This window comes from Penicillium malachiteum (genome assembly GCF_028827825.1).
Source record: "Penicillium malachiteum strain IBT 17515 chromosome Unknown utg000001l:1.0-8184562.0:1.0-8186909.0, whole genome shotgun sequence".
Classification (NCBI taxonomy): domain Eukaryota; kingdom Fungi; phylum Ascomycota; class Eurotiomycetes; order Eurotiales; family Aspergillaceae; genus Penicillium; species Penicillium malachiteum.
In genome coordinates this window covers 3,270,324-3,293,522 of record NW_026643094.1, presented here as the reverse complement: position 1 = coordinate 3,293,522, position 23,199 = coordinate 3,270,324, and the positions used below count along the sequence as shown (strand labels likewise).

General features: G+C 47.5%; 7 protein-coding genes across 7 annotated transcripts; 4 read left to right on the top strand and 3 right to left on the bottom strand.

Annotated features, from left to right (window-relative positions):
- Window positions 1–102: 102 nt before the first annotated feature.
- On the bottom strand, window positions 103–1,995 carry N7483_001241 (ATP-binding protein; the record flags this gene model as incomplete). The annotated part of the gene is made up of 5 exons (XM_057084678.1): window positions 103–528; window positions 594–934; window positions 1,001–1,242; window positions 1,298–1,663; window positions 1,718–1,995. 5 exons carry the CDS (start codon window positions 1,993–1,995, stop codon window positions 103–105), a joined length of 1,653 nt encoding a protein of 550 aa, XP_056950827.1.
- A 2,271-nt stretch (window positions 1,996–4,266) lies between these two features.
- On the top strand, window positions 4,267–8,239 carry N7483_001240 (translation initiation factor 3 subunit CLU1; the record flags this gene model as incomplete). Its single annotated transcript, XM_057084677.1, has 4 exons — window positions 4,267–4,303; window positions 4,409–4,468; window positions 4,527–4,582; window positions 4,646–8,239. The coding sequence occupies 4 exons, from the start codon at window positions 4,267–4,269 to the stop codon at window positions 8,237–8,239; spliced, it is 3,747 nt and encodes a 1,248-aa protein (XP_056950826.1).
- Window positions 8,240–8,964: 725 nt separating this feature from the next.
- Window positions 8,965–10,674, top strand: N7483_001239 (HET domain-containing protein; the record flags this gene model as incomplete). The annotated part of the gene is made up of 1 exon (XM_057084676.1): window positions 8,965–10,674. One exon carries the CDS (start codon window positions 8,965–8,967, stop codon window positions 10,672–10,674), a length of 1,710 nt encoding a protein of 569 aa, XP_056950825.1.
- A 2,446-nt stretch (window positions 10,675–13,120) lies between these two features.
- N7483_001238 (uncharacterized protein) lies at window positions 13,121–14,475 on the top strand (the record flags this gene model as incomplete). The annotated part of the gene is made up of 3 exons (XM_057084675.1): window positions 13,121–13,794; window positions 13,859–14,297; window positions 14,332–14,475. The coding sequence occupies 3 exons, from the start codon at window positions 13,121–13,123 to the stop codon at window positions 14,473–14,475; spliced, it is 1,257 nt and encodes a 418-aa protein (XP_056950824.1).
- Window positions 14,476–15,340: 865 nt separating this feature from the next.
- On the top strand, window positions 15,341–18,070 carry N7483_001237 (uncharacterized protein; the record flags this gene model as incomplete). The annotated part of the gene is made up of 1 exon (XM_057084674.1): window positions 15,341–18,070. The coding sequence occupies one exon, from the start codon at window positions 15,341–15,343 to the stop codon at window positions 18,068–18,070; it is 2,730 nt and encodes a 909-aa protein (XP_056950823.1).
- Window positions 18,071–18,425: 355 nt separating this feature from the next.
- On the bottom strand, window positions 18,426–19,060 carry N7483_001236 (guanylate kinase; the record flags this gene model as incomplete). The annotated part of the gene is made up of 2 exons (XM_057084673.1): window positions 18,426–18,985; window positions 19,051–19,060. 2 exons carry the CDS (start codon window positions 19,058–19,060, stop codon window positions 18,426–18,428), a joined length of 570 nt encoding a protein of 189 aa, XP_056950822.1.
- A 2,654-nt stretch (window positions 19,061–21,714) lies between these two features.
- On the bottom strand, window positions 21,715–22,712 carry N7483_001235 (RTA1 domain-containing protein; the record flags this gene model as incomplete). The annotated part of the gene is made up of 3 exons (XM_057084672.1): window positions 21,715–22,310; window positions 22,370–22,462; window positions 22,520–22,712. The coding sequence occupies 3 exons, from the start codon at window positions 22,710–22,712 to the stop codon at window positions 21,715–21,717; spliced, it is 882 nt and encodes a 293-aa protein (XP_056950821.1).
- Between the last annotated feature and the right edge of the window lie 487 nt (window positions 22,713–23,199).

Genomic DNA, 23,199 nt, shown 5'->3' with positions numbered 1-23,199 from the left:
ATAAAACTCATAACCTTGGAAGGAGCACGTCAAACTTGCAAATCTCTTGGTATATTACACATAATAAAATACATAATCAACATCCAAGAACCTTGGAAGTATCTATTCTTCTTTTTCCGCAACGGAGAATTCAATAGACCCCTTTTCCATACCTGTTGTATCCTTCATGACCATTTGGTATTTACCTTGGTTCCAGAGGTCCTTGATGGTCAGCTCACGTGTACGGCCAAGAGACTCGATATCACCAATGCGCTGTAGAGTTCCTTCAAGATGACTATCGAATCCTTCAATGGCACAAATCTCGCGGAATGCACGTTGCATTGGCACGGAGTCAGCGCGCACCATGGCTCGGGAGTCGATGGTGAAGATATTATCATGATCGTAGGACTGGACAAAATCTGCGCGGGTCATGATCTCGCGTGCCTTGTGAAGCGGAATCTCGGGAAGCACATGTCCTAGTTCGGGGTGATAGATATCCATCTCTTCTTCAGCATCAACCAAGGCCTTGGCCAGGACCATTGCAGCGGACTGGGCGTTCATCAGTTATTGTACGCAAATAGACTCTCATAGCTCTCATATAGAAGGGAACTTACAGAATACTTCTGCTCGTCCATGACATCGTCATCCATCTCCATACCCAAGATCCAGCATTTGTTAAGGAACCATGTTTTCTCGGCACGACAAATTTCCGCGCAAGTCTGCATGATGTCCCGGGACTTGGCCACCCGGTTCAAGAACGATAGTCGGCCTCCCACCTGTTTGTAGACCTCTTCGAGGACTTCAGATGGCAATTCTTGCTGGTGGAATTGGTGTCGGTATTTCTTCAGCGCAGACATAGCCTTATCCTTGGGTAAATCCTTGACGGGAATGACCTCCATGCGAGTTGCATATCGCTTTAGGCGCTCGTAAACCCAGTAGTCGTCGCTGTTCAGGACTGATTACAATTTCATAAGCCCATGATTTTTTTTTAGTAGAACATGGCTGTGGAGAAAGGACTTACTGGTTGTCACGAGACCACTGGCAGCCCATTGTTCCGCACGTTGCTGGATCATCTCAAGTAAATCCTGTCCATCGTGATCATCACGAACCAAGTGAGTGCTATTGATAATGAGAATCAGAGGTCGTCCATGGTCGCGTCTTCTGTTGAGCGCAACCTTTTCCAACTTGTTGAAAGCCCGCTCGATATCCAATAAAGCTGTGGTATCTCGTGGACCCCGAATGCTGAACAGACTGCCAATGTAACTTTTGTATCTTTGTCAGTCACAGATCAGGGACAGTGGATTTTAGTAAGACTTACTCCTCATGGAATTCGTAATCCAGTGCCTTTCCCAGGCGAATGCGGAAGATTTCTAGATCGGCATGCGCCTCGAACATAGCAACACCAGTACCATTAATCTTGCGCATGGCCTCGAGAAGCATCGAGGTCTTTCCAGTACCCTTCTCACCAACCATTAGATAATAGTGGCCCCCATTCCGGCCAGCCACGATATCATCGATCCGGGGTTGCTCGTCTCGAGTGACCCAATGCTCCTCGTGGTTATACTGGTGCTTACCAGAAACAACACCGGCTACCTCGAGAGCTGGATCACCTGGGTTGAACGCATTGTCCATTTTGTCCAGGATGAGGTACTTGTAGTACCTATGGTATGAGTAACCCGCGACACTAAGTAAAGATTAGTCGGGCCGGTTCCTCTGAAATCATTTTGAGGAATCTTACCCTAGGATGAAAATAGATGCCGCAGTAGTTGCAGCAGTCTCAAGCATTTTCAAGATGGTGGATTTCAGGGTTGGGTCATCATTTCTGCTGCCCCGGCCCCGGTCTTCTCCCCCATCATTCTGGTCGGTGGGATCAGGAGCATATTGGCCAGTGCTTTGAGGGTTTGAGTTGAACCTCTTGCATGCGTATTGTACGATGCGTCCCTGAGCTCTGGCTGGTCTCACTAGACCCTGTCGAGCGAATGATGATAAAGGTGGTGCAAGTCGTTTCCATAACATTGTGGCTGTGGAGGCCCGATAAGGCTTGATCTGACTGTGTCACCTTGGGTCTTTTTTTTTCCTTTTTCTTTTATCAGAGAAACAGATGTTAAGGAATAGTTGATATTGGATGACAGGGACAATGCACGTCGATCTGTGGATCTGGTTGATCTAATGCACAGTCGTAAATGGTAAGAGTTATAGAGCTGTCTCCGGGGAAGGCGCCACACCAGGGGAAGCTTGGTCAAGATAAGAGAGCGCCTGAGACCAAAAGGGCCCCAAAAATGGTATTGAAAAAATCCACAAAATCCGAAAAGAGACACGTCAAGATCCCCCCCAATTGAAAAGAGTGACAATGGGTGGAAAATGGGTCGAAAAAGAAGGTCAGAAAAGTGCGAGAAGGAGTTGTGGCTTAGACAAAGTGGAGTCTTTGTACCATAAAATATGCCAGGTGATATTATTGGACTTGGCAGATCAGTTTCCATGTTAAGATCGGACTACCCAGTCTTCAGCTACCCCTCAGATCACAACATGGGTCTACAGGAGACTTATAACGGCCATCTGGCCATAACCCCTATATCGCTGGCAGAAAAGAAAAAAAAACTATAATACCATAACAGGCGTCATAGCCCTGGAGCCCTGGAGGTAGGTAGGTACCATTTTACCCATATTTTCCAAACTGAGAATTCTTTTGCATGGAGCCTTAGGCCCCCCCCTAACCTTCTTACTTCTACCAGATACTCACTCTTTTTCATACTATACTAGGGTTGTGGACTATATACCGTAATTCTGACGGATTTCTCAACCAGTGGCTGGTTAGCTCAGTTGGTAAAGCGTGAGATTCCAACGGTTTCAATGGTTTCATCTTGAACTTGAACTTGAACTGTTAAGGTCTATATATCTCAAGGTCGTTGTCAAGCCCTGCATCGGTCAAGCATTTTTCATTTTTTTCATCCCATTTTTTTATCCTTCTTTTTTCTATTCTCTCCCTAGTATTATTACTTTTTCTCCTTCTTTTTTTTACTCATTGCTATTCTAATCGGTAATAATCAGGTTTTAGGCTTATTCTTGTACCTACATACCAATAAGCATTTCTCTTAAGAACCCAAGGGAATGTAAACCAATATCTATTTAAACACCCCTGTTCGAGAACAAATACCCAGTAATGTTATTCCTCCGCTCCGGGTGGCCCGCATCTTTTAACTTGACCAATAATGAAAGAGACAGTTCGTACAAAATCTACAAACTGCCGATCCTCCCTGTGAGAAGGCTACGGCCGTCATGGGAGATTGGGCTGGCAGAAATCAACACATTTGCTCGTGGGGAAGGATATGCTGTGGTCAAGGCGCGATCGAAGCCATCGAAGAAGGGTGAATTAATGTTAATTTCCTTACTATATACGGACTTGGAGTTGAATTAAGATATATTCTAAGATTATATTAAATATTATCTTTAATTCATCTGGATTATAATATTCCACGGAATAAAGATTAAAGGCATTTCCTATACCTTTTATCTATATAACTACTTTAACAGGGTAGTCAACTAGTATAGGAGTCCCCCTAATATTCAAGTTATATCACTTAAATAGTATAATATACTTCTGACCACAAGAATAGCCACATTCATACAAGTCGCATTCAAAATATCTGAATAAACCTTTGAATTTTACTAAGTTACATATGTAATAGACTTTTATCAATTAATTTATTGATTCTACTGATCTTCTCTCGTTATAGACAAAGAAATATTCCGCGGAGAAGCCTGAGGCACCAAAATCTTCCCATTCATACAATGATCTATATAATGACCATTTTCACATGCCCAGGTGCTTTTCCCTTCTTTCAGAACTGGGTTCTCACAATTATTCAGGTACATAGATATATCTAGGGTACCTAGAAAAACAATCTGTCATCATGATTCAGTCTCTCCATTGTGTGGAGAAGAACAAGGACTCCACGGTGCCTTCCCCGAACCCACCGCCCGAGCACTTCCGAGGGTATGCCGCATCCGCGAAATTTTCTCCTACTCCGTTCCACCTTTTCTACTCTACTAGACCCTTTCCTTTTTGCATCGATCTTCTGGGGTACGGGGTGTTTGGCTTATCTGCTTCAATTACCCCATTTTTGTATCATAGCGACTTTTTTTTCTTCCTGCTTCCCCGCAGGTCCTCGATTTTTTTCACTTCGATCCGTCACTTCGACACGACCTTTTCTACTCCGCTCGCCCGCGAAGTAGCTGTTCATCGCAAATTGATTTTGCTAGAGCTTTTCCATTCACCAATTCGACATAATGGCACACACTAATGGGGAATTGGAGCCCTCCAAAGGTTGGTCTGCCTTCCAGGTCCCGGCAATCGGTCACACGACACATCGAATTGCAATTTGAAACGGGCCACCTATGACTTGAAACAGTTGGTCTAATGCCTTGATAGAGGTTCCTCAGGAGAATGGCATCCACGTAGATGATATTGCAGAAGATGAGAATGCTGGTGGTAGGTGCAATGGTTTCCGTAACAGATCGAACTTCTTATTCTGATTTTGGGTGTCAAGGCCTTTTCCAGATCTCCGTCAAGCTTCCTCATGCTCCTCACAAGATTCAGGTGATGGTGGGTATATGATTTGTGCCAAATTTCTAGATCATTGTTCTGATCCTCGTTCTCCTCCGATAGGTCTCAAGCCAAGAACAGGTCCAAGACGTCCGCCAATCCATTGTTGAGCTGCCCGGTACCTTCCAGTACACCTGCTTCCACCTCGAGCACAATGGAGCCCGCATCAACGATTTTGTCGAGTTGTCCGAGGTGCCTGACCTGAAGGCTGATTCCGAAATTGTGCTTATTGAGGACCCCTACACTGAGAAGGAGGCTCGCATGCATGTTGTGCGCATGCGTGAGTTGGTTGGTGCTGCTGGTGACCGCGTGGACACTCTCCAGGGTATTTCGGCCGGTCTGTCCCTGCACGATGCCATTTCCGCTGAGGCAGCTCAGGCTGGTGAATCCGACAAGGACCACTCGTTGGCTCAGTACAACCTGACTGGGCCCTCCTCCCTGCAGACCATCCTCCCCCGGTCTGAGGAGCCCCTCCCCAAGACTGTGAAGTCAATTTCACTCTCAGCATGGAACCCCGTTCCTTACCACCTCCGCCAGAAGGGTCACCTGCTGTACATCCAGGTTAACACCAACGAGAATGAGCAGTTTCAGATCACCGCTCACGTCTCGGGTTTCTTCGTGAACAAGAGCTCGAACTCTCGTTTTGATCCTTTCCCCAGGACAATTCCCAAGAAGGCCAGCGCCCACTCGCTCCTGACTCTCATCTCCCAGCTGTCTCCTTCATTCACTACATCATTCGAGGCTCTGCAGGAGGCCAACAACCAGAAGGATCTCCTGACCACATTCCCCTTCCAGAATGCCATTCCTAACAGCCCGTGGTTGGTTGCTCCCACTTCCTCCACCCTGACCGCTCACCAGTCCGACATCACCCGCTCACAGGAGAGCTTCTTGATCTCCGGTGCTGACAATGCCGAGACTCTGCGTGATTGGAATGAGGAATTCCAGACCACCCGTGAACTTCCTCGCGACACTGTTCAGGACCGTGTGTTCCGTGAGCGTCTGACCTCTAAGCTGTTTGCTGATTACAACGAGGCTGCTGCTCGTGGTGCTGTCCTGGTCGCCCGTGGCGAGATTGCTCCTTTGAACCCTACTGAGGCTCGCGATGCCCAGATTTTTGTCTACAACAACATCTTCTACTCCTTCGGTGCCGATGGTGTTGGTACCTTCACTTCCGAGGGTGGTGATGAGGCTGCTCGTGTTGCCGTTGGCAAGGATGTTCTGGGTATCAAGGCTGTGAACCAGCTGGATATTCAGGGTCTGTTTACTCCTGGTACCGTCGTTGTTGACTACCTCGGTAAGCGTATTGTGGGTCAAAGCATTGTCCCCGGTATCTTCAAGCAGCGCGAGCCCGGTGAGCACCAGATCGACTACGGTGGTGTTGAGGGCAAGGAGGTCGTGGCTACCCACGAGGACTTTGTCCCTGTCTTCGAGAAGCTCTCCAAGGCCCTCCGTGTCAAGCAGCACCCCGTTTGGGACAAGGATGGCAAGCGCCACGACCTTGAGGGCAGTGTTGAGACCAAGGGTCTTCTGGGCACCGATGGTCGCAAGTACGTTCTGGACCTCTACCGCATCGCCCCTCTCGATTGTGAATGGCAGGAGGAGGCTGGCAGCGATGTCTACCCTCACCGTATGTCCGTCCTCAGACTGGAGCTTGTTGAGTCATACTGGCGATCCAAGATGAGCCAGTACGTCAAGGGCGAGGTCGAGAAGCGCAAGGCCGCCAAGGCCGCCGAGGAGCCTAAGGAGAAGACCGAGGGCGAGTCTGAGGAGAAGACTGAGGATGCTGGGGACCAAGAGCGTGTTGACATCTCCGGATTCAACCTGTCTCTTAACCCTGATGTCTTCAGCGGTCAGGTTCCCCAGACTCAGGAAGAGAAGGAGCAGTGGGCTCAAGATGAGAAGGAAGTCCGGGATGCTTGCGACCACCTGCGCTCTAAGGTTATGCCCGAGCTGATCCAGGACCTTCACGATGGCGATGTTGGCTTCCCTATGGATGGCAACTCATTGACTCAGCTGTTGCACAAGCGTGGTATCAACGTCCGCTACCTGGGTAAGTTGGCTCAGCTGTCCACTGATAAGGGTGCCCGTCTCCAGGCTCTGTCTACTCTCCTGGTCCAGGAGATGATTGCTCGTGGCTTCAAGCACGTTGCCAATGGCTACTTGCGCAACGTCCCTGCTCCTTTCGCGGCCCCTTGCATTGCTCACCTGCTGAACTGCCTCCTGGGTACTGATGTCAACGCTGCTCCTCGTCCCGAGATTGATCAGTCTCTGCGTGAGGTCTACCCCGAGGGCGATTTCTCCTTTGAGAAGGTCACCCCTGAGTCCCTCCGCGCCGATATTCAGAAGCAGGTCACCATCCGCTACCGTTACACATTGGAGAACGGATGGGTCAACTCTCTTCGCCACCTGCAGCTCCTGCGTGACATCTCTATTAAGTTGGGTCTTCAGCTTGGTTCCCGCGACTATGCCTTCAACAAGGCCGATGTTAAGGAGCCTGTCCCAGTCGCCACCAACGGTGCCAACAAGAATGGACAGGATGAGAGCAACAGCAACAAGAAGGGCAAGAAGGGCAAGAAGAGTTCCGCCGAGAAGTCCCCAAGCCGTGCTGTCGTCGAGCCCAAGCCTGCTGTTTCCATCCTTGCCGACGACATTCTCAACATTGTCCCCCTTGTCCGCGATGCGTCTCCCCGTAGCGCCCTTGCTGAGGAGGCTCTGGAAGCCGGTCGTATCTCGCTTATGCAGAACCAGAAGCAACTGGGCCAGGAGCTCATTCTGGAGTCTCTGTCCCTGCACGAGCAGATCTACGGTATCCTGCACCCTGAGGTTGCCAAGCTTTATCACCAGTTGTCCATGCTCTACTACCAGACCGATGAGAAGGATGCCGCCGTGGAGCTGGCCCGCAAGGCTGTCATCGTTACTGAGCGCACCCTGGGTGTTGACTCTGCTGACACTATTCTGGCTTACCTGAACTTGAGCTTGTTTGAGCACGCTTCTGGCAACACTAAGACTGCTCTGGTCTACATTAAGCACGCCATGGATCTCTGGAAGATCATCTACGGTCCCAACCACCCTGACTCCATCACCACCATGAACAACGCCGCCGTCATGCTGCAGCACCTGAAGCAGTACGGTGACTCTCGCAAGTGGTTCGAGGCCTCCCTCGCCGTCTGTGAGAACCTGTTTGGCAAGGAGTCTATCAACACCGCCACCATCCTCTTCCAGCTGGCCCAGGCTCTGGCTCTGGACCAGGACTCTAAGGCTGCCGTTTCCAAGATGCGTGATGCCTACAACATCTTCCTTGCCCAGTTGGGTCCCGAGGACCGCAACACCAAGGAGGCTGAGAGCTGGTTGGAGCAGCTGACTCAGAACGCTGTCTCCATTGCTAAGCACGCCAAGGATATTCAGGCTCGTCGCCTGCGCCGCATCAACATCAACCCGCGCACCTCTTCCATGGGTACTCGCGTCCAGCCCCAGGTTGGCCAGACTGCGCCTGAGACCGCTGGTACGGCTGCTTCCTCTGGTTCCCTGGACTCCCGCAGCATCGATGAATTGCTGAAGTTCATTGAGGGCGGTGATGCCAACAGCTCTGGCTCTAAGCAAAAGAAGCGCACTGCTGCCAACCCCAAGCTTCGGGGCTCCAAGCAGTCCAAGGCATAGATTCTTTTATGCTGTCATTAATTTAAACTTCTTCTTCATTAGTTCTGTTTGGTTCCAGGTTACAATTTCCTTTCTTGGTCAACTCGTGTCTTAACAACAAAATATACTCCATGATTGTTTTCGGAAGGGATTTCGGTTCAAGGTTGATGAGCGGAAACATGCTGTACTTTCTTTCTATTAGATTCATCTCCTCTCTTCTTTTTTTTTCTTTTGGTTCATTACGATTTTTAATCTTTTGATCTTGTCCTGGGCATGGGAGGGTTCATTGATTTGGTTGTACCATATGACCATATATCACGATGTCACGATGTGCGCTGATGCGACGGTCTTTTGTATCTAAAATTGTATTCCAATTCATTTTGGGTTATGAACAGAGTCTATTCCATCTACCATTATTTGAACATTATTAGTAACCCCATAGAGTCGAACTTGTAGGACTTCCCAGGTTGGAGTTGGAACCAATTACTTACCTATGTATGTACAGGTACATTTGAGCTTACCACCCACGTAAATTGCCAGTGAGGCTTAGAATGAGGCTATGATGTCTTGGAATCAGGTTTTGTAAACAAAGAATATCATATTAAGAGATCCATGTCACCACAAAATTCAATGTGTCCACTTACCTTAAACATCATCTCAGTATTAGCACATCCTTGCGGTTGACTTTGTGAGATTTCAAGTTACATTTCAGTCCGAGTCTTGCATTACACCATCTCGACTCAACCATGACAGCCAATACTGCGGGGTTTGTCTATACAACCCCACTGGCCACCGATGAACACTACATCCGACTTCTCAAATTCGATTCTACTGTCTCAGAAGAACCTCTCAGATTTTCTCTGAAGGTATGCAAATTCTTAGAGAAACCCACTTATAACAGTCTCTCCTATGAATGGGGAGACACCGTAGCCGACCGACTGATCTTCATCAACGATCGTCTCTTCTTCATCCGGGAGAATCTGCACAGCTTCCTGAAAGTGTTAGCTAGTAGTGCTTATAGAGACGATTATGTCTTCGTGGACGCAATCTGTATCAATCAGGATGACATTGCCGAGCGAAACGCCCAGGTCCGGCGGGTAGGCGATCTTTATGCACAGGCAGAAAACGTGCTCGTCTGGCTTGGGTCCGGCACAGCCGAGAGCGATTTCGTCTTTGACATATGCTCTGATTCGGTAGCGAGCAGCACTATAGTCAGAACCAAGCTGGGGGAGGAAAAGACCAGGATCGAGGCCCTTGATTTCAACGCGCCCGACGGAGAGGCCCTGGATACGGTATACCAACGGTCATACTGGACGAGACTGTGGATTATTCAGGAGCTATTCCTTGCGCAAAACATTATTCTGTTTTGTGGCTTAAAGTCGACACCATGGTCTGTTTTTAGACAACTCCCCAGATGGAACAAGGGCGTTTTTGTCCCCGGAGGCTTCACGGGAGTTGATATGGTTCTTGGAAGCACACCGGCCGGACGACATGCAAGGGATATTCTGAATGAGCTGGATAAGATGGAACAGGGAAGAAGCGCATTTATAGACAAAGGACTTGTCACGCTGGTTCTGAAATTTGGTCTGGCACAGTGTTTCGATGTTCGCGATCGTGTCTATGGCCTGCTTGGTCTCGCTAGCGCATCCGACAAACACAAAGAAGACCGAGGCCTTGAGGTCGTCGTGGACTATTCAGCAAGTCCAATGTCTCTATTCGTGCGCCTTTTAAGCACTTTGCCACATGAGCTTCGTATTAGAACCGCGCTGGATCTCTTCAACATTCTGAAGCTACACCATGCTCAAGAAAGTGCAATTCTTGCCAGCATTCCAGACACCAACTTGAGTCTGTCTTTTAAGATCGAATTCACTCATGTAGGACATCTCAGGCATGTGACTCAACCCTCTCCATCTTCCTGTAGAGCTTGCCGCAGCCGGGCAAGGAACTCTTCCCCATTTGCGTTGAACGAGACCCAGCGCCAACAGCTGGCAGGAAAGACCTTTTCTCTGATAATAACAGGTGCACAACAAAACGTCATGGCCAGACATGGCGGTGGGCCTCTGTATGAGATGATGTCGTCTGACAGCTGCCTGACTGCATCCGGCGCTTGTGAAGGAGATGATGTTTTCCTTCTGGAAGGTACCAACGCCGTCCTAATCCGACAACAGGATGATTCGGGTTCTACGATGCTTTACAGGCGGGGTATTCTCTGCAGCACGAAAAGCGAGCAAAGTATCCCGAAAGCAGCAGAATTGCTTGATAGTTGCCTCTTGTATTTACCGTCTATCGAAGGGTGTTGTCTCAGGACTGACAAGCATCAAATATGGTCTCTAGTGGGACCGGTTGAGTTTGTGTATGAGGAGCTGAGTCTGCAGCAGATTATATTGCTTCTGATATATGCTGGCCAACACCGTGATCATTGGAATCGGCAGTTGAGAAATACTTCTAGTGACTAATAACCAGAAAAATAGGCGAAATCGTGGTCCATATATACAAGTCATCATTTGCAACTATGTATCCAAGTCGTGCCAGTGAGCCAGCCACATGTGCAAGACCTTCAAGTTGGACGGCGCTTTTTTTTTTCCAAGACTGCCTGATATGCTATCAGACTCAATGGTGGTATTCTACTTTTGACGGCTCCTCCATAATTTCTGCTTTGCCTGAATAGACAAAATGTAGCAGAAGCGCTTTTAGCCACCATTAATCCCTTCGATACCTAGATTCCACAATTTTAGATAGAGTATTCTGCCGTTAAATCTACTGAGTATAGCTGAAAAAGCCCATGGCGCTGAGCCTGGGCCTGAGCGCCCCCATTGAAGCGGCAGCAGCGGAAATAACAAAGCCCTAACGTAATTCCCGCCCGAGCTGCGCACCCCATCTAAAATCGCGTATTCCTACCAACCTATCTTCTTTAATCACGTACCATGCCACCAATTCGCAATATTTCTCGCAATATTTCGGCCGAAAAAATGCCGAACAAGAGGGCAAGGTTTGATTAGCCTTACAGGCTATTCAAAAGGGCCAAATCAAGTCTCTTCGCGCAGCGGCCAGGCTATTTAGCGTGCCTGGGTCCACACTACGCAGTCGCGCGCACGGTGTTCAATCTCGCGTCGATATACGCCCAAATGGCCATAAATTGACTCAGTTGGAAGAGGATTCACTTACTAAATGGATCATCTCTATGGATACACGCGGTGCAGCGCCTAGGCCATCTAATGTACGAGATATGGCCAATATTCTACTAGCTGCACGCGGTAGCCACCCCCAACCCACAGTTGGCAAGAACTGGCCGTCAACCTTCATTAATCGACGTGATGAGATTCGAACACATTTTCCTAGGCGATATTACTATCAACGTGCCCAAAACGAAGATCCTAAATCCCACGAGAGTGGTTTACAACCGTATAACGTGTTATTGATGAGAATGGTATCCAGCCTAAGGATATTTACAACTTTGATAAGACAGGCTTTGCAATGGGTCTTATTTCCACACAGAAGGTTGTAACACGAAAAGAATACTACGGTCGGCGATCTATTTTACAGCCTGGAAACCGTGAATAGGTAACTGTAATTGAACCGACCTGTGCGGATGACTATTCATTACCACCATGTGTGATTTTTAAGGGAAAGGTTGCTGTTACTAGCTGGTTCGATAACCTACCAAAAGATTGGCGATTTGAGGTCTCAGCTAATGGCTGGACTACTGATGAGATTGGCTTACGATGGCTAGAAAAGCTATTTATCCCATCTACAAATTCACGTGTCCATGGTCGATTTCGGCTATTGATTCTCGATGGCCATGGAAGCTATCTTACACCCCAATTTGACCAAATCTACAATGAAAAAAACACTATCCCACTCTGTATGCCTACGCATTCATCACATCTATTACAGCCACTAGATGTTAGTTGTTTTGCAGTGTTGAAACGTACATATGGTTGTTTTATAAGCGACCTTACACGTATAGGCTATAACCATATTGACAAGCTTGATTTCTTAGCTGATTACCAACGTGCCCGGCAAGAAGCTTTTCAACCAACTACTATTCAAAAATTTTTTTAGCTATTGGTTTAGTACCAATCAAGGCTAAAAGGATACTTTCTAAGCTTAATATTTCTCTACGAACACCTATACCACCAAATAGCAGACCAGGCAGCAGGTCTAGTCAATCTATACCTAAAACACCTAGAACTATGGTTCAGCTACAGAAGCAAGCTTCAATGCTAAAAGACCTTCTAAAACAATGATCAAACAGCCCTCCCAGCCCATCAAAATTGATGCTAGATCAAATCATCAAGGGCCACTGTATATCGCTGTATAACACAGCGTTACTAGCACAAGAAAACGCCAATTTACGTGCAGCGAACGAGAAGAAACGACAAAAGCGTACTCGATCAGCTAGGCAGATACAATGCGAAGAGGGGTCGACTGTTGAAGAAGGCCTACAGCTAGTTACGCATCTGGATTTACCAGTGGAAGCACCTATGGTCGAATCACACACCCAGGTTGAATTGCCTATTCAGCCGAGTCAGCCGAGTCAGCCAGCCAAAAAGGCTCCACCTAGGTGTAGTGGATGTCGAGAGGTTGGCCATCGGATTAATGTATGTGAAAATCGTATTTATAACTGAATTTATTGGTGTTGGGTTAAATTGTTTGAATTTGAATTTGTCTAATGGTGGTGGGTGCGCAGCTCGGCCGGGAATTACGTTACCTGTCGCCATGTGGGAGCATTTTGCCAGCTTTCACCGTCTGCAGTTTTGGTCCGCAATACACCTGAGCAGTCGCAACCTTGGAACGCGCACGCGTCCCAAGTGATTCGGACCCAACACATTTAACCGAATTGGTGAAGGTAATTCCGAGTCTCTAGGACTATATAGACCATTATTAACTCAAATCAAAGAGATGCCTCCGAAAAGGAAATCAACAGAATCACTCTCAGCCATCAAAGGCTCCAAGTCCAAGCGACCTAGATCTGATGAAAGTCCGGACGCGTCTGACATCTTACCAAACCCACGCTATACCAAGGGCTCAATAACTTCATTCTACGATGTCCTGTACAAGGAGATACTCGTCGATACCAAGAAAGCATTCGGACTGGTTTCTCTATGCGAATGGAACTTTGTTGGATCTCCTGATAACGACGAGACTGAAGATACTGAAGAGGACCAGAGTGAGACTGAGGAGGACCAAAGTGAGACTAAGAAGGACTCAGTATGCTACATCCCCTTTTCCGCCAGATATACATTGAGCCTAATGACAACTATAATTGGAAAGAAATTTTGCCAGGACCCTTGTGTCTGTCGCAAGCCTACCCTAGATAATCCAAACCACCCCTGGGTTGTGAGCTATGCCGGATTACTGAGAGCGTCGATAGTTGAGTTATTGGCGAATGTCCGCGAGCCGTGGGTTTTTTCCCTCCATACATTCAAGTATCACCAAAGCTACGGCTTGATAGAGCTTCTCGAGAATCTGTTGTTAGATTTTGATGAAGAGGAAGGGAATTGGAAGAATCAATGGGCTATTTGTGAGGCGATAGGTCTAATATTCACGCGTGGCACTATGGAGCTGATAGACCAGTGAGTCTACACCGAACCAGCGCTATTTTCTTCACTTTTCGGATCAGAGTTAACAATCAAATAGTGTCGATGATCCCAACTGTCTTTTTGAGCTTTGCCGTCTTGTACAGATCATGTTCCTGACTATGCTTGCTACTCTGGAACGGCAAAATCTATTGGGCCCTGATTCTGAAGTGAAAAATCTGGGAGTTGTTATGGGGATGTATGTTCTGGTTGCGGCTGAAATTGGAAGCAAGAAAAGAAACGTTCTCGTGGGTGGGGGCATCATCACGCTCGGGTCGTCCAACCTTGTGATGATGGACACAAAGCTTAGCAAAACCCGTCACACATCTAACGTTATCATGGGCTATGCCGACAAGTACGGTTTTAAGCCCCAGTCTCCTCGCGACTTGGTGAATGAGCTGGCTCGCCGCAAGATCAAGTCACCCAGACTTACGATCCCATTGCCCACAGCCAAAAAGAATGATCCTTGGAATTGGAAGAAGACTCTGGAAGAGTACAAGGTGCGTTGCCGGAGACCGGCATACGCGTTTAAAGGGGGGGCCAGTCGGCGGTGACCGGTTGGACATGACCAGTTGGAAACCTGAGGAACGTGCGAAGCATTGTTTTGACAAAAGTGAAGATCCACTTACCCAGAGTGCGTTAGATGCTTTCAAAAGGGGAGAGTTGCTATTCATGTGATATACCCCCGGCCCGTCCCAGAAATTGAGGACTAATAAGGGCTCCTCCAAGAACATTGTAACCTTGGAAGAGAAATGAAACGCGGCTGCTCGCGGCTGAGATCGAATTTGGCATGACCGAACTTGAATATGACTCCACTGGCTAAAAATCAACACCTGAACTGATTTTTCAATAAACGGTCTGAACCATGGCACTTGAATTGATAGTCGCACAATCTGTGAACGGATCAGGGATGCCAACGATTTTCAGAAGCTCCAACTGGCCCCGAAAACACAGGGAACAAAATCCAGTTCCGATGAAAAAGGAGAAGAGCAGAACAGGCCGACAGATGAATCTGTATCTCAACCCTAGAAGTATCTCTCAAGTAGTGAAAATGATGAAAAGTCGACCCTGCAGAAACCTTGGAATGAAGGGCTGTCAAAAATTCATGGAAAAATTACCAGTTTTGTGGAGAGCTAAGAACTATTTTTGTTATGGGCGTGAAGTAGACCAATATACTCTTGATAGGTTAAGGTCAACTGGTGACAGGGTTAATGGCGCTAGACCGCCTTGGACCCACTATTATTTACTTTGTTTTGGTCCGAGGTCTTCTCCGACTCCGATCTCTTGGAGCATTCCATTTGAACGCGCCTTATCGTTGTATTCCAATAATTATCTTATTTTCTTTTATTGTTCACTTCCTTTTCACGCGCGCATGGTTCAGGACTGGGCGTGGTAACTGCCATGCTATGTCGCAAACTTGATTGTGAACATTTTCCTACTGCTGTGCGGACAACTCCCTCGATATCCCTCTCGCTGATGATACTAATGGCTTACTTCACAGTTGTATGATCTTTAACGATAGATTAATTCCCAGCGAGGCCTAATGGACGACGTCCCATCCACCGCAAAATGGGCAAACCGCATGCTGCGCCCACTGACATCCATCTATCGTCGACTCGAGAAGCATCACGAAACCTTGGCGATTATCGCGGCGGAATCCAGGATAGCCGATCAAGAAGACAATTCCGACGAGAAAGAGTTGGACCTGCTCAAGGCGACGAGTGCCCCGGAAGCTTACTCAGGGTCAGACGCCGACGAAGATGATCCAGTCTGGATTCCAGGGAAGAGGCCCGCTCAGCGCCGAGTTCGACATAGATATTATGGGCGAGAAGAAAGTAAGGCTGGGAAAAAGCGCGCAAGGGTGTTAGTGCACAGCCCGGAAACATCTCGTGTTCTCCCCGGCGCAATTGAGGTCGCAACGCCGTTGATCACTGGAAGACGATGGGAAATACCGTCCAGCGCTCGTTCACAGCCACCGGTACGACAGAATCGATCGGCGCAGAACCAGGAACAGCAGGCGTTTCGTGATCGGTACTCTCTACATAAGAGTCCATGGCAGGAACTGCTCGATCAGTCTGGTGATACCGGGTTTGCCGATATTGCACATAATCTTGATCGAATCCTTCAGAACTTCTTATCCAATACTCGACTATCCGGGCGTGAAAATAAAGATGCATCTGTTAAACCCAGGATGGGCGCACGTTCCCTGCTATCCACGGTGTTAAGACGCCTGCCGAAGTTCATCGAAAAGGAACAGGAAGAGCAGGATGAACTTGATAAGGACGCGCACGAGGACATGTGTGATGCGTATCTCACCGAGCTCGAGACTTTCTACGCATCGCATGGGAGGGGATGGAGGCCATTGAGGGAGGCAGTCCGCGCGCAAGGAATCCATCTGGTTTCAACAATGATAGAAAACAAATGGTTGACGGACCCAATTGCATGTGCACTGATTGAAAAGTGTCGGTATAGCGAGTTGGACGCATTTGAGTCGCTTCTTTCAACACTTCTTTCCGAGCGCTCGACTCATCCCTTTCCTCAAGCACTAAACCCGTCCTCCGACCATAGCTCTCTCGGTGAGCCCTTGCGACTTTTACACAGATATGCTTCCCACGATCCATCCCACCGGTCATATGTTTTCCACGAACTTGCAAAACTTCTTAGTCGTGGCGTGCTACATCCGGAGTGGATGGCAACTAAGCCATGGACTCACTGGATGACCCGGGCAACGATATCATTCTCCAGGGAGGATGGTGATAGCACCGCAGCCTCGATTCTCATCGAGACTGTGCTCGTCTCTGCATGCGACATCCTCTTTGCCGATACTTCTGAACGCCTTGGACAAAAGCGTGCGACCAAACATCACGATGGCAGATCTGCACGAACCTCGTCAGCAGTACATACAAACTCCGCAGGCATAGAGCGGAGATGTCCCTTGCCAGTGGAAGATGCGTTAAGCAACCAGGTAACAAGTCTTCTTGCGGCACTTTGTGGCATGCACATATCACGGTCTCGAGAGTTTGACAATATCAAGGATTCAGATGGCACTCAAGCCGGCCACACTATTAATCGGGTTCTATCTGCTGTGAAGAGAGAAATGAACGCCTGCCCACTATCCGATGCTTTTATTCTTTCATCACATCACCTGTTAAGGCGCGGTTGCATTCTGTTAGCTGGTTCGCTTTTGCAGTGTAACGATACAGTGTTAGCAGGCCATACTGAGCCTGTGGTCAAATCATCCGCGAGAGTTGAAGAATATTCAAATCTTTTGGCATCACGCTCTGACCTGATCAAAGAGCTCGCATTATTCGTACGACAATCATTCCGTTGTTTTGGCAGTACATCGAGTGAGGAGGAAAATACGTTAATGGCCAGTGAAACTCGACGCATCGTGTCAAGACTTCCATACTTGACAGAGGGCTCGGGTTTGGCCATGTTTTTAAGCCGGGTTGCCGTTGAGGCTGCCATGGAATTTGCCGAGGCGACTGGGGAGCCGGACGATCATCTTTGGGCCGTTGAGATTCAAGAGACAGCTATGACTCTTCGGAAACAAAGGGAGACAAGCTCTGGGTCGGCCAGTGAAGCAGATATCCCAAGTAAGCCAAGTGGCTTGTTTCGTTGGGAAGATAGTATTGGTGAGTGGGTTGCTCGCACACCTGCTGTCAAGCCGACGAACGCAACTATTGGAAGGAAGCGACGAGCCACCGAGTTATCTCCACAAGTGCCGTGCATTCCTTGTTCAACCGATAGCAGTTGCCTTGAGTCAGACTCTTTCGAAAAATTACCCTCGAGCGTTACTTCGTCTCCATCGTCTCTTGGCACAGAGCGGAACTTGGAGGTCGTTGATACCTCACCCATTCGACCGGCCAAACGACGACGTACCGCTCCAATGGTTGTCGTGGATCAGGCTGAGGTCTGCATAAGCGATTCAAGCTCTGAGAGATGTGCATCGAGGTCCCCATCTTTAGAGCCATTTATGTCGCATCGCCGCATTCTACGAGACATGCCAAATCGCATGCCGGATAGGACATCTCCTATCAAATCCAAGCCCGCGTCCAAAATTGAGGTTGTCATTCTTAATAACCGACTCTCTCGTCCTGCCCCTGTGCGACCATCGGTGACAATTGGAAAAAGGGTACATCGACCAATGGATCAACGGCGACAATCTACGCGAAAGTTGGTTTCTCGAGCTACCCCAATCATAGCCACTCGGCGAAAGTCTGTCATCCCTTGCTCCCAGGAGGATAGCGAGGACGAGCTTAGTTTCATGTAAACTATCTCACACGGTTCTTCTGGCACTCGGCTTATTACATTTTGCATTTCCGGGATCTCTGGAATAATCCTGATGTTTCTGTTTTTTTAATCATGGTGTTTTGGTTTATTCATTGTTCGATACCCCGGCTCTTCTCCTGTTTTCCCCTTGCTTGTGATGTTTTCAATACCATTCGCCTATTTTTGTTCCCTTTGGCTCACCGTTTGTTTCATACCCAAAGTCTGGGTAATACCTGGCCTGCTCTATAGACTTGATTGAACGCAACCTGAGAATTTGAATAAAATAAATGATTCGGATTATTTCAACACATAATCATATGGTATTCCGACATATTAGCACTCCACGTCTATACTTTTTATTCCTGGAAGACGAAGGTCTCAAGCTCCCTGTAAGCAGTCTCCAGATCATCATTAACAATAATCTTATCCCCAACCTGGGCATTCGCGAACTCCAACTCCGCAGAGGCCTGACCCAGTCGGCGCTGAATATCCTCCTCATTCTCGGTACCCCGACCCCTCAATCGAGACTCCAAAGCCTGCATGCTAGGAGGCTGGATAAAGACATAGCGCGGCTCGATATTGGGGTTCTCCTTGATCTGTCTCACGCCGTTCATCTCGATATCCAGCACAACGATCTGGCCCTTGGCGGTTTGTTCAGCGATAGTGCGGTGGCTAGTTCCGTAACTGTTGGAGCCGAACTTGGCGCTCTCGACAAAGCCTCCCTCTGACTTCAGGCTCTCGAATTCCTCCTGGGAGACGAAGAAGTAGCTCTTTCCGTCGACTTCGCCGGCTCGGGGCTGTCGTGTGGTGTGGGAGACAGAGAATGTGAAGGTATTGGGGTGCGCGTTGAAGAGCTTTTCGATTAAAGAGCCCTTGCCGACACCGCTAGGGCCGGAGATAACGAGAGTCTTGTTGCCTTTAGTGTAATGTGAGTCATGGATCTGTGTTTTTGGGCTGGTTGCGGTGTCCGGTTCAACGTACTGGGTACCATTGTGTGCAAATGAAGTCTATGCAGAGGACTGAGTCTGTTCAAGAAGATGAAGGTCCGGGAAATGCGAGTTGTAATGTTCATTCGTAAAATTGAAGGAGCTTGAGGGGTATGTAGAATTCGAGGCTGTCGCAAAGTGGGATATATTTTGCCTGACGCACGTGATATTGGTGCCTGGATTTGAGCCCCATCATATAACTAGTTAACTAGTATATCACCCACTTCGGATTTCATACAGATAAAACCCCAAATTCGAGGACATTTTGAATTAATTTGGAGAAGGTCACTCTGACTATATGAAAAGCAATTAACCTAGCATTACAGGGGTAAAAATTCTAGTATAGCATTTGAGTTTGAATATCTAGATTTTTGCAGTGGGCCTGAAAACACCTGTAGGTCTTCCAAGATTGTTGAGTTGATATTGGGTACAGCAAATAGAAACAAAAAAATTGAATACTCTCTTCAATACCCCATTAAAAAACATCAAATGTTAGTATACCTTTGAGATCCAGATCATTTTTGTGATCTGGGGTTGGAATTGATCTAGATCCTTATGAACTATACGGCAACCTCCTCATTGGCAGATCAAAATAGCTTCGCATCAAGATAGTATACTAGATTAGAATAATTAGATCACGAAATATTTTGCTTATAGGAGCAAGATCATTTATTGTTTTGATTCTCAACGCGCCTCTCTGCGTGATCTGGTAAGTAAGAGAAGCGAGTGGTGTCTCTGCATCTCTGGCGGTCAATTTAATATGGAACACGATACAGATCGACAATTCTCAACTCTCACTTCGTTGGAAATGTTTGCCTGGCCCAGGGTATAAATACCCCCAACTTTTCTGATTTCGAACTTCTTCCTCTTTCCAACTCTCCCACACTCCATCATCGACCATCAACCATCATCATCATCCTTCATCATTTATCATGATGATCCTTTATCATTATCATCATCATCCATCATCCACTGGACCACACCCCACCTTTCTTGGGCCTTGATGACTTTGACGTTCAACTCCAACGCGTTTTCTGTTTACCAACGCGTCTGAGGACCTGACTACCACACACATCATTTTCTTTTTCTGAGCTGTGTTGACACTACTTCTTCGCGACATGATCATACCTTGTTGACATCCTGTGGATACAACCTTCTATATCCATGGCCTTCACTATGATTTCCATCATGACTTCGCCTCCTTCACATGTCCTCATCTTATTGACATGACCTTCCACACATATCATGTCTCGACATCATTCATTCACATGTCCTTCTCTTGTTGACATGACCCTTCATGCATATCATGTCTTGCATCCTTCATCCATGTCATCCACACACATGTCTCAGCACTGTCTCGTCAATGGTCCTCTCCTTCCTTGGGCTATGTGGAAACATGTGAGTCTCCATATTCAACCAAATACATACATTGAAATCTGACCATCTCCCATAGCCACCTCCAGGCTCCACTTGCCCATGATCAATCAACGCCCTCCTTCTTTCACCAATCCAGGTGGTAGCACAGCCTGCATTGACACATAGGGGACTGGCACCTTCTGTGCTTATCTTCTGTGACCGTGGCAGGTTTCGCGAGAACCTCAGGACAATCGGCGCAGAGAGCTAAGAGAGGAAGCAGCTATGACCGTGGCGGGTCCCGCGAGACCTCAGGACAATCGGCATAGTGGGCTTCAGGACACGACCTTCCACTTCCACTTTCCACTGCTTGGCTACTATGCCATCTCAGGCTCACCGGAGTCTCGACAATGCAGGTAGTAGCACAACCTGCAGCGCATTTACGCCGCTGGTGCTTATCTTCTGTGGCCGTGGCGGGTCTCGCGAGGCCTCAGGACAATCGGCACAGAGAGCTAAGAGAGGAAGCAGCTATGACCGTGGCGGGTTTCGCGGAACCTCAGGACAATCGGCATAGTGGGCTTTATGGGAATCCACTCCACAGACAAGACGATGCAACACAACACAACACAACACACACTCTCTCTCACATCCATCCATCCATCACGTCAACATGAACTATCCACTACAACCTGGTCATTGAAGTTGGCAACATCTGCCAGGTATCTTTACACCTTTTCATTGCACGTGCTCGGCGCGTCAAGATGTTTGTTGTTACATCTCTGTCTGTTCTTCTTACTGAAGTCTTCCTCGGGGATCACTGGGCGTAAGTCACCTCTTCCCTTCAACGAAAGCTGGCGGGTACTGAATGTTAACATGTACACAGACATTCCTCTCTCCATTCTTGTGGTTAACCCATATCCCCATTACCCAGTTCTATCCTCGGCGACTCGTCACCTCCTCTCTTTCTCCTGTTTCTGTCTCTGTTTTCTTTGTTACGGGGTTCAATACTTGAAATAAAATCCTGCTCTTCCCAACATAAACTTCCTCATATGTAGCGTACTAGTAGCATGTACCTCAACAACTCCTAGTAGCTGTAGCTGTAACTATTTTAGGCACCAGTAGTCATCCTATGGGATATACAATGGAGTTTGGTTTGAAGTATCTGATATTGAATATGATAGATTACTATGCGTGTAGTCTTCCAATTATGGCTCTTCAAAACTCGAGATATCTATCTGCAGCAAAATAAAAAAGATCATAAATGAGAAGAGACAGATGAGAAGACATAAGTAAGTAAAAAAAAAATCTAAGAGCTTGAGGGAACATTCATCTCGATCTCATCACTGGAATAGGTTTCCCGCTTACGACCACCAGTCTGCGGCAAGAACCAACCAGGGTTGATGAAGTTGAAAACTCCAACAGCAGAAATCATCATCGCACCATCCAGCGCAATGAAGTATCGCTCATGAGTAATGAGGTATCCAGACCAACCCTGAGACAGTTCGATAGTACGGTAGATACTCCGAATATAGATGCAGATAACGGAGAAGATCATGGCATACAGCAGCGGAAGGATAGTTCCCTTCATGGGCTGCAGAAGATTATAGCGCAAGGAACGGCGGATAAAGTCGATGGCACAGAAGACGAAGATTGTGACAGAGAATAGTTGGAATACAATACCCGCAACCATGGTGTGTGTTCCAGGTGCGGTGTTTCCGTTCACGGAGTTGACTGCAGCGGAGGCCATACCACCACCGGCGGCCTGGATGACGAGTGAAAGGATGTCGCAAGTACAAAAGATCCAGAGATAGGTTTTTGGCTTGAGGATTGAAGATTCGGGTCCGAGAAGTTGAATAAATCGACCCAGGATAATGTAAATACCAGCAGTGAAGAAAGTTGGTGCTGAGTATGAGGTTAGTATAGGGTTCTGAGTCTTGATGTTCATGTAAGTGTCCACATACCGATAATTAGGGTCGAAATCTGCATCAAGAATGCATCACCGTTGTATGGACATTGACTTGACCATAATCGAGCAGCCCATCCGAGAACCTCCACTATAAGATAGTTAGGGATATTCGTAGAGAATTGATGTGTAGTAGTTTAGAACTTACCCATGCACCCGAGACTAAACACCACACCCCACCATACTCGCTTCCAGCAAAATTGAATGGTATGAACGATCATAGAAATTGAAAATAGGACAACGAAAACGACACCAACTGAAAGGTGTGGTACATATCCATAAGAGGTGCCAACGCCCTCCATATAGGCAACGCAGCCAATTGTTTCTGAAGATACAACCATGATGCCGAGTCCCACTGGCAGTATTATGTGATGAACTTAAGAGAAAAGAATGCAAGGGTGTGCGAACCCTGGGGAATAAATCGGGATGTAAACGATGCTAAGCTTGCCCCGGAGTTTAAAGAGAGAACAAGGGTAACAAACGGATATAAATGAAAGGACAAAAAAGAAAGAAAAAATCAGATAAATCAGCAAAGTACTACTTAATGAATGACACGAAGTATAAAAAACTCGAGTAAGGCTGAGCACCTGTACTATCCCTAAACGAGAATGCTTGCGAGTCCAGATATCTGGAACGAGGGGAGCCACGAGTTATTATAATATTATTATCATTTATGCCGGTTGAAACCGTTTCCGGGCTCCATCGGAGGAACCAATCCCGACTAAAATATTGAATTCACTCTCTACTAGTGAAGGAGATCTTCAATCGCTTATAGGACTAGAGAAACGTTCTTTCTGGATCATTATGGATCTAGTACACGACAAGGTG